The 12,553-nt window shown below is 56.4% G+C and overlaps 1 protein-coding gene across 1 annotated transcript in view; it reads left to right on the top strand.

The window, feature by feature from the left end:
* The window catches only part of CD82 (CD82 molecule), a 49,309-nt gene that overhangs the window by 18,367 nt on the left and 18,389 nt on the right, over nt 1-12,553 (top strand). The window contains exons 2-3 of the mRNA XM_032840671.1: nt 8,013-8,095; nt 12,375-12,447. Of these exons, the coding sequence (XP_032696562.1) occupies nt 8,033-8,095; nt 12,375-12,447 (136 nt within the window). The 5' untranslated portion in view covers nt 8,013-8,032. The remainder of the gene's footprint in view (nt 1-8,012; nt 8,096-12,374; nt 12,448-12,553) is intronic.

Below are 12,553 nucleotides of genomic sequence, written 5' to 3' on the forward strand. Positions count from 1 at the left end.
TACAGGTAGGGAAGCTGAGGCACGGTAAGGAAGTGATTGCTCAAGGCCACACAGCTGGTAAAGATGGGGCAGATTTGGCATCTTCGGGCAGGGAGAGTGGGAGGAGTGGCAAAGGGGCCCAGCGTGGATTGAGCCCTACTCCGCACTATCCTGATCGTGGTTCCTCTTTATACCTGTGCGGGCTGGTTGGGGGTGGGGTGGTTAGTTCCCTCATCTGCTGAGAAAGGCAGCTCCACAGTGTCTCCCCGGGTTATGGGGCAGCTCTGCGGGTGGGAATGAAAGGTTGCTGTGTGATTCTTTTGTATGTCTCTGTGCAGAAGAAAGGCCCGGGGAGCCAGGGCAGGGCAGCAGGTGCACCGGGGATGGCCAAGTCTTCCGCTGTGTGTTCCGCCCTGATCGTACTGTGTGACTTGCAGACTCTTGCTCTCGCCACCCCCTCTGAGAAATGCAGTGATCTCGAAGGTCTTCGGAGTAGATATTGCTCCTGGAGTAAAGAACCCTGGAGGGCATGAGCCTCTGGGAAGCTGAGATTGGAGCAGAGGTGCTGGGAGCTGCATGTGAGATTCTCTCCAGCCGGGCCCGGGGACCCCAAACCCTCCTGCCTTCCCCTTGGAACAGAGGGGCCAGGCCGTGCTGACGACCAGGCCTAAGGCAGTGGGTCTCAACACATTAGAATCCGCTGGAAAACTTTAAAAAGATCCCAATGCTTAGACTGTGCCCCAGACCAACTTACTCAGGATCTCTGGGAGGGGGACCTGGGCATGAGCAGTTGTATAACTCCCAGGGTAATTCTGACATCGCTGAGATTGGGGACCACTACTTGAAGGCAGTTGGGGTGGGAAAAGTAGGGACGTCTTGGCATTCTAGGGTTAGTGATTCCCCTGCAACCCAATGGAGGCATGTGCCTGCCCGTCTGCATCTAGGGAGAGGGCCCACAGCTCCCACCAGCTTTTCTGACACAGAGGAGAACAAAATCCATTCTTGGGAGTAAGCAGCCACCCCTTCCTGTAAACCAGCAAGGTCATTTTAAGGACCAGAAACCCCTAGTTGCGGGATCAAAGTTGGTTTGTTCCATCTCCTCTAAGAATTCCTTCCTGATCTCCCCAGACACCTCCTTCCCAGTCCTTCTTTCTGCAAATACACACCATGTGCTGAGCATGTGCTCGGCACTGCTCTGGGCTCTGGGATCTAGGGTGAATGAGACACAGACAGCCCTTGCCCGATGGAGTCAAGTTCAACCCGGGCTCTAGAGGCACTCATGAACCAGTGAGCTAACTGCAGTGAGTGGACCATGTGGCAGGTACGCCTCCCTGACCCCCACCGCCCCCCATCAAGGGTGCTGTTCTGACAGTCAACAGGGGAACCTCCCCACTACCCCCGAGATTCTGATGGATGACTTGGTCGGGGCAGGGATGGGAGCTGGGTGTTGGTAGGCTTTGATTCTACTGTGCAGCTGGAGGCTGGGCCTGCTGTGTAGATCAGGTATTCGGGGAAGGTCCCTGGGAGGAGAGAACTTGGCCCATGGGCAGGGGACGAGCCAGTGGATGGGTCTGAGGGGACCGCCAGGGCAGAGGCACTGAGCCGGGTCAAGGGCCTGGGATACTGGCACGACACAGAAGTGTGGCCTCGGGAATGAGTGTGCGTACGGGAAGCAGGGGGTGTGCCAGGGACAGAGGAGGGGCAGGGCAATGCAGGCAGGGCTGCATCAGCTCCAGAAGAGCCTGGATTTTGTAGGGACTTGTGTGGCTATATCATGGTTACAGGATTGTATGTAGGGGAGTGACAAGGTCTGGCTTACAGCTTTCAAACCTCTTCCTGCGGTGTGGATAAGGGCTTGGGGAGGATGGAAGGGGAACCCGTGACCAGCAGGGAGCTGTACTGGGCCAGGAAGGAGGTGAGATTTGGGCCGGGTGAGGTGCCGGACTGGAGGAGACACTTTTGGGCTGTGGGATGAGAGGGAGGAAGGAGAGGGGACGTGGGTGAGCAGGTTCTCCTAGATGTCTGGTCTGGGCCAGCCCGGGGGGCAGGAGGGGGAGGGGAAAGACCATCCCCCACCTGTCCCTGTCCCCCGCTGGAAACCCTGCGGCACTGAGACTCCTTAGTACTGGCCCCCAGGTACCCTTGAGAGCCTCTGGTTGGGCTTTTCCTAAGAGGTGCTCCGTGCAGTGCTGAGGGCTGTTAAGGGAACAGTGGCTTCAGCTCGGCCATGCTTGCTGCCCGGCATCTTGGAGAGGTCAATGGCCTGATGTGCAGGTGGCTCTTGGGGAGAAGTGGCCCTCCACAGGGCAGGTGACCGCAAACCCTCCTGTCCTCAACAGCGCGTCTTCTAGGACTTCTGTTCTGAGGAACCACTCCTGAAAACACTGCTCTGGCCCCAGCCCGTCCTTGGCCCGGGGAGGGTGGTCACTGGGCTGGGTCTCATCCCTTGTGTTCTGCCGGAGCAGGGGACTGAGCCTGCATCTCCCTACTCTGGGCCCGCACATTCCAGGCCTTCACGTAGCTCCCTTACCCCAGGCTCAGGGTTAACCCATGCGCGGGTTCTAGGATCAGGCCGGAGGGCTCCTACCCCATTCTCAGGGGAGGGACAGACCAACCCTCCTACCCTGCAGGTGAGAATTCACAGGCACCCGCTGCAGACAAGGGGTTTTCTTGAAGGTCCCAGCTCTTCCCCAGACCCACGTCCTGTACTCAGGCTTCGGGAAAGGTGAAGGAGCCTTGGCAGCGGGTCTGGGCACTTAGAGCTGGCTCGGGGTGCTCACGCCCCAGAACGCCCCTCGCCCCCACCCCTTGGATGAGGACAGAAGAGGCCTGAAAGGGCTCAGTTGTGAGTGTCAGACCCGTTTCAGGTGGCTCGAGCATATGACAGTCCTGGTATTTTATGTGGAAGTCTCTCCTCCCTTCATCCCTCCATCTCTCTGTTCTCCTGTCCATCCATCCCTCCTTCCAGCCTCCCTCCACCCCTCCATTCCTCTATCTCTTCATTCCTCTGCTCATTCCTCCATCTATCTGTCCATCACCCCTCCCTCCCTCCCTCCATCCATCCAGTTATCCCCCCCCCCCCCCCCCCCACCCATTGCTTCATCCAGCCAACCATCCCATCTTTCACTAGGCAACGTTGCTGGGAGCCTTCTTTGTTCTCATAAATAATACATAGTCTTTCCTCTCGAAGTATCACGGTTCACAGGGAAGATGGGACAATTTAAGTAGAGAATTACTGTACAGCATCAGGGACGAGGATAGTAACCTCCATTTATTGAAAGCCTACTACATGCCAGGCATTTTATCCATATTATCTAATTTAATCTCCAGACAGGTCTTCCAAATAGGTTTTCTTTTCCTCCTTTCACAGATAAGTAAGGTGAAGCTCAGAGAGGGTAAGTCATTTGTCCAAGATCACACAGCTAGGAGGTGAGAGAATTACATTCATACCCAGGCAGCCCAAGGCCCTAGCCTGTTCTGAGAACTGATCCAGTATCCAAAGCTACTGTAAGGAAGCAGAGAGGGAGTGTGGCTAACCAGCATGCCTGTGGGCAGGGCCAGGGTGATGGGGATGAGGCTGGCTGGAAAAGGAGGCTTCCTGGAGGTGATCTCTGAAGTCAGTCCCAAGGGATGAGTAGGAGTTAGTAAAATACCAGCGCAGAAATTTCATTGTACGAATTGATTTGGCGTTAAATTATATATTTGGTCAATTTAAATTGTAGCTGCTTAGAAATTATCAATTTCCCTACTGTAAAGTATAACATAAAATCAGGACCTCCTTCCTACTGCTTAGACGGCTGCCAGTGGCTGCTCTGGAATTTTCCACTCAGATATGCATGCGTGTCATTCCCTTGTGTTGTTGGCGGTCTATATAGCTTGCTGGAAAGTACGGGCTGACCCTCTGGTGTTTACAGAAAGTGTATACCCAGAAGCATAACGTTGGGAGACTTTCCTTTTGTTTAATTTCGTCTGCGGATGAAACCCTCAGCCCTTACTGGTTCCACAAGTGCTGAGAAGGGTCTGCCCCGCCCCCTGCCTACTGCACCCTGACTGTACCAGCTACTGACCTTACTCTGTTCATAGCAGCGGGTTCGGTTAGGACCGTCACTCTACAGGTGAGGGGATCAAAGACCTTCAGGGCCCTTTCCTGTCATGTGCTGGCAGAGCCAGCGTTTGGACCCTTATCCGGGGGTCCTTTGTCTTCTCTCTCCCTACTGCAATTCCTTACATTCACTTCTTGCCACTAGATCACTCACCCCCCAAGATCTCAAGCTAACGGTGGTCCTAACCCTTGCTGCCTCTTACAGACGTGCAGGTGTACGTCATTGGATCCCCTGCACTGCAGGCTGGCAGACTTATTCCAGAACGGGCCAGGGAGTAAATGTTCCAGGCTTTGTGGGTCCAGTGGCCTCTATCATGATGTCCACTCTGCCACCTCAATGCCAGAGCAGCCAGGGACAAGACCTAAGCTGGGGGGAGCATGGCTGTGCAACTTCAATTAGGGCCATTAAAATGTGAATTTCTTGTGCTAAAAAATATTTTTTTTCCAACTGTTTAAAAATGTAAAATCTGTTTTTAGCTCACAAGTTGTACAAAAAGTAGGTGGCAGGTTGGATTTGATTTAAAGACCCCGTTGGCCAACCCCTGCCCTACACCAGCCCTTATTGCCACCTCATGGATGAGAAGACAGGCTCAGATCCCCCAGGCCATCTGAATCCAACTTTGGACGGGGGTAGGGTCCCTGAAGTTGACACCACACCCCATCGTGATGCCACCCAGGCATGTTCTCAGCCTGAGCTGACCCCCCAGCCTTCTTGGAACTGCCCATCGTCTTCTCCTTGTTGCTTTGAGGGGGAAACATCTGTACTTGGAGGGAAGAGAGACTGTAAATCCTTGGATGTTGGCCAACATGCCCAGGAGCTGCCACCCCAGGCTCTGGTTCTCAGCACCTTCTCCCCCTGTGGGTGGTTCCCAGGTGGCCTCTGGGCCTGCCCGGATTGGCTGGACTGTCTGCCAGGCATGGGGCTGCCTCGACTCCCGTTCTGGCATTGGAGCTCACCCAGATGCCTCCTGGAGAGGCTCGGGGAGCCCGAGCAGCTAGGCAGCCTGGGTTCTGTCCTCGCTGGTCCATGTACTTACTGGTGACCTGGGGCGAGCTCCTTCAGCCCTCGGTGCCTCAGTTTGCTCGTAGGACACTGAAGGGCTTTGCCCGACGTCTAGGACAGTTTGTGTGAGTGCCCGAGACCAGAGAGGTTGCTCAGAGTCTTGGAGCATCAAGGAATAACCTCTCAGCAGCCTCTGCCTCTTCTTTCCCACTAGGGAATCCCAGCCATCCCCGAAGATCCCTTTATATGGTCAAGATCACTCTCTGGCAGGAGGCATTTCCCAGTGAACAGTCCTTGGGCTCTGGAGCCCACCCCTGCTTGCGAGCTGTGTGGCTTGGATGAGTTATTTCACCTCCTGGGCCTGGGGGGATTGAAGGGGATGACAGACAGATTTTGGTGGCTGCCTGGGGTCCCTCCCGTTCACCAGCAGCTACTCCTCCCTCAGGGGCCCCAACCGAATCTACTTTCGTCCACAAACTGCCCATTTCTGAGCCCCCCCCCCCCCCCGCAACCCTGCAAGGCGGCCCTGGCTGGCCAGCCTGAGCAGAGGATGTGGGAGCGGAACCTGTAGAAACTCCTTCCCGTACTTTCTAGAAGCAGGCAATGGTTGCCAAAGACCGCTTGCGTATTTTTCCAGTTGCACAAGAACCCAGCTCACGCCATCAGGGCCTTGGATGCCCCTAGAGTATAGTCAGTGAGGTTCTTCCCAGTAAAGGGGTGACCTTTGTGTAGACTGGGGTGCAGCCTGGGTCACCCCCTTGGGGCCTCCTGTGTCACTTACTGGGAGGAGACCCAGCGAGGAAAGCCGGTCCAGGTAGGCATGAGAAACGTGCCCCCTCGGTGAGAGGATCTCTCCTCTGCTGCTGTTCTGCTCTGTGCAAGTGTACACAGAGCCTGTGGTCTGTCCAGAGCTGTGTTGGGGGAGACCAGAAACACTCCTTTTTATGCGGACCATTTGCTGCAGGGCTCCCTCAGGCCAGCCTGGGTTCGGGATCTCCTGACACAGCATTGCCCTTGTTTGCCCCACCCTGGGTCTGGGGTCAGCCCCAGGTGGACTTACCGAGGGCAGACTTCCCTGGCTCCCAGAGTCCCTGGTGTCCCTCCGTTTCTTGGACCCAAGCCTTGGACCCTGGTAGACTGGAAGAGCCATTCAGTCTAACGTCCCCAGGTAGCACTTGAATCCCGAAAGTGTTAACTCACACTTTGCTTCCATGCCGCTCGTGACAGGGTGCTCACTACCATCCCAGACAGCCTTTTCCTTCTTTGGACAGCGTTGCTTCATGTTGTGCCCCAGTCTGGCGCCCAGCAAGGCAGCTAGAGAAAATTCTCCCGACTTGAGATGTCAGAACCCCGAAATGGACCCCCTGGGAGTTAGTGAGCCCTCCCCCCTTCAGCCCTCTCTCCTCTCCCTGGAGGTATAGGGAGTCAAAGCTGAGCTCCTCCTGGCAAGGATAATAGAAGGTGGTTACTTTCAGAAAAAGGCAGAGGGGACTTCCTTATGGAGTGGGGAGATTCACAAGGCTTAGGCCTGCCTTCTACCCTTGCAGGAGGAAGAAGGGGTAAAACCAACCCATTAGCTCTCCTTCCCTCTGCTTTGTGCCCTGCCCTCCCCCTCCCCCTGACATAGGGCCTGTGGGAACAGGACTGGGCCCGATGCCTACTTCCCTGCCCCCAAGCCCCGCTCTGCCTGAGCAGCTGTCCCATGCAGCTGTCCCGTCCCCAGCTGCCCCGCACTGGCTCCTGTCACCCCACAGGGCCCGAGAGCTGGCTGCTGTCATTCCAGGATTGTGTGGCTTCGGGGAAGGGATGAGGGCAGCCAGCTTCCCTCTTCCTCCCTGAGTCCTGCCCTGGCCTGGGGTCCGTCAGTGTGGAGAGACACACCAGCGTGCTCCAGCCAGATCTGCGCCGTTTCAAAAGCACGAGTATGTCACCCAGGAGGACAGTGAAAAATGGGCAACAGCCGTGTGTCTAATGTAGAGTACTGACTACATGCTTTGGGACAAATCTGTGTCTGGGACTTGAACCCTGGGATCCTTGGGGGCTCCTGAATGGGCTTAATGGGGCTTCTGAACCCTCAGACATTATATGTAAAATGTGCCCATACCTGAATTTTCTGGAGGAAGCTGACTCTCCAAAATGTGAAATGATCAACAGGATGGAATCCTGCGCAGCAGGTGAAGGGACATTGTGGGGCATTGTACCAGCACACGCAGAGTGTATTGTCGAATGAAAAAAGCAGGTTACGGATCCCTCCATACGCTAAGAGCCCAGTTTTGTTTAAAACCATCTGTGAAACACACATGCTGCAAGTAGAGCTACTAAAATGAGGACAGTTTTTATTTCTGGGGTGAGAGAAAAATTTTTTTTTAAATTTGTGTTAACTCTGTTGAATGTTCTGTTCATTGGATGTTCGACAATGCTCACTTGTGCCCTTTGTGAAGAGATGGTGGAGGGAGCTCTCGGTCCCTTTTCTGAAAGGCTGGAATGCTCATCCTCCCCCAGCAGGTCCCCTGGCCCCAGAGAGGGCTACGGATCTGTGCCACAAGCCACTGTCTCCCCTATGGGTCTCCAGCAGTCACCCGCTAACTTCCTGGCCTCCTGGCTTTGACCAGCATCCATCTGGGTATTTCCAGAGCCCGAGAAGGTCTTATGTCATTTCCCTCCAGGCCCTGCTCAGTCGAGGGGCCTGTCCAGACTCCCAGATGTCAAACATCAAGCAACCGAGATGACCTGTAGGCCTATACTGCCTGGCTGTGTGGCTTTGGGCCAGTCATCTAACCTCTCTGGGACTCAGGGTGCTGTAAAATGGGACCTCATGTTAGTCCCTCCCTCTGGGATGATCTGCGGTCGGCGGGTCCCGGGTGCCTGTCATCTTTGTTCCCCTTCCCTCCTGGCCTTAACCCACCTGCCTTCTCTTCTTCCTGCCAGGGAGCTCCAGGACCATCAGGATGGGGTCAGCCTGTATCAAAGTCACCAAATACTTTCTCTTCCTCTTCAACTTGCTCTTCTTCGTAAGTATGACCTGCACCAGCCCACCGCCTCCCACAGAGACTCTCCCCTGGGGCTGCCCAGGCTCAGACCCCCCAGAGACTCCAGGCCGCAGGGTGGTGGTCAGGGGTGGTGGGTGGGAGCTGAGGACAGACCACAGTGAATGGAACTGGGAGGTGCCAGCCAGGAGATGGCCTGCATTCCAGCTGGTTCTGTGGCAGAATGCTGGATGCCCATCCCCGCTGTCCCCTCTTCTGGGGCGCTGAGGGCTGGGCTGGTCCGGGTTGGAGGTAGGCATGGGTGGGAAAGAGCCCCCCAGGTGTCCCCTAACTCATCAGCAGAGACTTCTCTGTGCCGGCCCCCAACCCTCCTGCACCCCCTCTGAAGATCTTGCTGTTACAGCTGCCACCCCTCCCCCACCCTCATGCGCACTGTGGGGGATGTACCCACACCCCCCAGAGGGTGTGCAAGAGACCCGCAGCCTTGGGGCCAGAGTGGGGACACATACCCCGCCCCCAGACCCACCCTGGCAGGCCCCTCCTTAGGTCCCTGAGCATAGGGCTGCCCAGATGTGTAAGGCCGGTGCACATCAGAAATTGGTTTTCCTGGGACCTCAATTTTCCTCTCAGGCCTGACACTGACTCCTCTTGCTTGGAGTGTGTGTGTGTGTGTGTGTGTGTGTATGTGGGGTTGTGTATGTGAGTGAGTGTATGTGTATGAGTGTGTGCATGATGGGGCAGGGGAAGGGTGTGATGCGTGTGTCAGTGCACGTGTGAAAGTATGTGTGTGCATAAGCGTGTGTACGTGTTGGGGGAGGGGGGAGAATGTGATGTGTGTGCAAGTGTGCATGCGTGTGAATGTGTGTGTGTGATGGGGCAAGGGGAGAGTGGTGCATGTGTGAGTGTGCACATGTGTGAATATGTGTGCATGAGTGTATGTGTGATGGGGCAGGGGGAGTGTGTGATGCATGTGTGAGTGTGCACATGTGTCAATGTATCTGTGGGTGCTTGAGTGTGTGATGGGGCAGGGGGAGCGTGTGATGCATGTGTGAGTGTGCACATGTGTCAATGTATCTGTGGGTGCTTGAGTGTGTGATGGGGCAGGGGGAGTGTGTGATGCATGTATGAGTATGCATGTGCGTGAATGTATGTGTGTGCGTGTGTGATGGGGCAGGGTGTGTGTGCACATGTGTGAATGTGTATGTGCATGAATGTGTGCGTGATGGGGCTGGAGAGCGTGTGATACATGTGTGAGTCTGCATATGTGTGTGTGTGTGTGCATGAGTGTGTGTGTGTATGTGTGAGAGAGACGGGGCGGGGGGAGAGTCCTGAGAGGCCTTCCTGGGTGCAGGGTGCTGCTGGGGGCTATCTCCTCTGGGTGGCCGGTTTACCCCCTACTGTTAGAAAATCAGGCTGAGAAATAGGATGTTTATTATGATTCAGATTTACTCTTAAAAAGTGCACACATCCATGGATATTTTTGAGAGAATAAAGTGCCTCTGAATGTTCATTTTGGGATTCCTGAGAATTTGGATTTTATTCTTTATGCTTTCCTGCCCCTTTTCCAAACTTTCTACAGTGGACATGGATTCCTGGGGAAAAGCTGTTCTACGTTGCAAGTTACATAGGGTCGTAGACAGTTTGGGAAATAATCATTCTCAATTCCCCCTTCTAACTCTGCCCCAACACACAGACATGAGTGTGTTCCCGGCACTCCTATGGACCGCTGAGGTGCCCCTGCCCTGCCGCTGTCCAACTCTGGCTCTAGCCCTGGTACCCTCCTTGAGGACCATGCCAAGGCCTTGCTGCTGCTCTCGTCCTCTGTGGACTGCAGCCGGGTCTGGAAGCTCTGCTGGGGGCAGGGCACCTGGACTTCGCCAGCCAGATAGTCAGGTCCCTCCTGGCTGGACCAGGGCTCTAGAAAACAGTGGCCATACAGCCAGAGCCAAGCCTTTCTTGGCAAGTGCTTGGCTCCTGGGCCTCCACCCGGCTTCCAGGGCCAGCTGGCCAGGACTGGGGAACAGGAGGGTCACAGTGCCGTGCTTCTGTTCCCAGGGACCCTGGGATTGGAGAGAGGTGGCTTTGCAGTCCAGAGGCCCAGACAGCCAGCTCACCGCATGCAGCGGGAGGGAGGGGTGGAGACTTTGTGGAGAAAGGAAACAGGGTTGATGGTTTTGGCCCAGGGGGTCCCTTCTCCTCCGTGGAGCCAGAGATTGGAAAAGCTGGTCCCTGGCCAGAGCTTTGGGGGCTGGCTAGAGTCCGGTGTTAACTCCCTGTGTGCTGGGGCTGGAGATGGCCCACCAGAAAATGGGGAGGGGTGGGCAGGGCGAGGGGGAGCTCTAATCACAGGAGGGTGCAGGGATAGGGGAGCAGGGACAGTGTACCTTGGTTGGTTTGTCTCCTTGTTCACTCACCACCCATCCACCAAGTGGGTATTTGACCACTCTGTGCATGCAGACCCCGGTTGCCGGTGCCAGGCGGATACTCACCAACAGGGGAGTCGTGCTTTCTGCTCTGGGGGCTCTGTGCGGGGCAGGGGATGGGTTCCGGCAGCTGTGCACGGTGCTGGGCATGAAGGTTACGGCCCCCAGGAGAGCGGGTTATAAGGCAGCTGACCTTGTTGGGATGGTCTGCAGAAGCTCCCTGGGGTTAGAGGCAATGGCAGTGGGGGGAGTTCCAGCAGAAGCGTCGAAGTCCAGTGTGGGGGAGTGGGGTGGAGTGTGGGGCTCTGGGGTGCCTGCAGCGCCAGCCTTCCAGGAAGAATCCTGCTCTCTGTTCTACTGCACATCGGGAAGCAGTTACGTGATCAGACTTGTGGTTTGGAAAGTTTGCTCTGGCGGCCGTGTGTGCTGGCGTATGCTCACATGTACACGTGTACATCCTTGCCTGCAAACTCCTGGCCCCAGACGCCCCAGAAAATTACCTCATCAGTTTTTCTGAGGTTCACAGAAATCCAGGAGCTACTGAGGCTCTGCTATGCCAGGGGAAGGGCGCCGGTGCGAGGGTCCCGGCTCCTGGCAGAGCCCTGTCCAGAGATTCCGGGGGAGCTCCGGGGCGGTTTGTGGGCAGTGCGGGGGGGGGCAAGGTGGTGCCCCATAGTTCCAGTCTGGGTTCACAGAGAAAGAGGGGGCCATGTGCCTCCCCAGTTCTGGCTTGCCGCCTGACTGGGCCTCTTCCTGGCTGGCCCATCATGTCCCGGCTGGTCCAGCCACTCCAGATGGCAGTCTCTGGTTGGGAAAACTGCAGAGGTCCCCTGGGTTCTTGCTGGGGACTTCCTTCGTGGGTGCTTGGAGATGAGCTGAGGAGGTTAGCTGGGCAGTCCTGGATTTCGATCTCCTTGGGGTTGTGCTTGTCCAGAGGGAATTTTCTGTCCTGCCCTTGCAGGAGGTGAGCAGGTCAGGCGCTCTGCTGCAGGGCTCTAGGGTCACAGAGCAGACTGTGGGCCCAATGCCTGGCCACTGGCCAGCTGTGCCGTGAGGTGCAGGCTGGGGGTGGGCAGGGCCTCAGGAATCTGGGAACCAAACTCCCCTGTTCTATGAAGTCCCCCTTCATCCCGGCAAGCTGCGTCATCTGAGACACGCCCACCCAAGGGTAGACCCTTCCCCTCAATGGCTCCTGGGTAGCCTCCCTGTCCCCAGAGACTGGCTTTCCAGGTGACGTCCCAGGACGGGTCCAAGTATCCTGCAGCTAGTGTGAGCCACTGTCTGGCCTGGGGTAGTAGTCAGACCCGGCTGCAAGCCCCAGAAGGACGGAATGGGTGACCCTTGGCAAGGTCGGGGCCTCTGTGTCCCCATCTGTAACGTGAGGACGATAATAGGGCCCACCTGGCAAGGAGGGAGGAGGGGACAGGTGGCCTGCTGGGAGACACTAGGGAAGAATGTAGGGTCATCAGCAGCCGCTGTTGTCTTTAAGGGGGTCCGACTAGGGTAGGGTAGGGTGAGTGAGGTCCTCGCTTGGGGATGAGGAACAGCATTGCAATGTGCCTATTAGGGCTTGGCTCCTGGAGTGGAGCGGGTGAGCACAGGACAGGGCCAGGAGGTAAAGTTGTGGGGTACCCCTGGGAGGAGTCTGCCCCGCTCAAAGCTAATAAGTTTGGTCTATGTATGGGGGTGGGGTAGGTGAGATGGGAGGCACAAAGGACTTCCTACACACGGCTTTGCTGTCTGGATGGCTGGGTCTTGGGGTGTGGGGCCTGAGGATGGAGGTGGTGCATCCCCCCACCCTCAGGTCCTCCTGGCCTGGTGCAGGGGCAGCTGGGCAGGGGCCCCCACAGGCCCCCACTGACTGCACCTTCTCTTTCCAGATCCTGGGTGCGGTGATCCTGGGTTTCGGGGTGTGGATCCTGGCTGACAAGAGCAGTTTCATCTCTGTGCTACGTAAGGATCCCTCCCCTGATCCCCCTGCCTGGCTGGCCCTGGAGCAGTGCGCCAGGGCGGCCCTCAGGGCTGCTCACAAGAACTTGAACCTGAAAGCAGGTCGCTT

Source organism: Lontra canadensis, unplaced genomic scaffold (genome assembly GCF_010015895.1).
Source record: "Lontra canadensis isolate GAN:19392208 unplaced genomic scaffold, GSC_riverotter_1.0 scaffold115, whole genome shotgun sequence".
Classification (NCBI taxonomy): Eukaryota; Metazoa; Chordata; class Mammalia; order Carnivora; family Mustelidae; genus Lontra; species Lontra canadensis.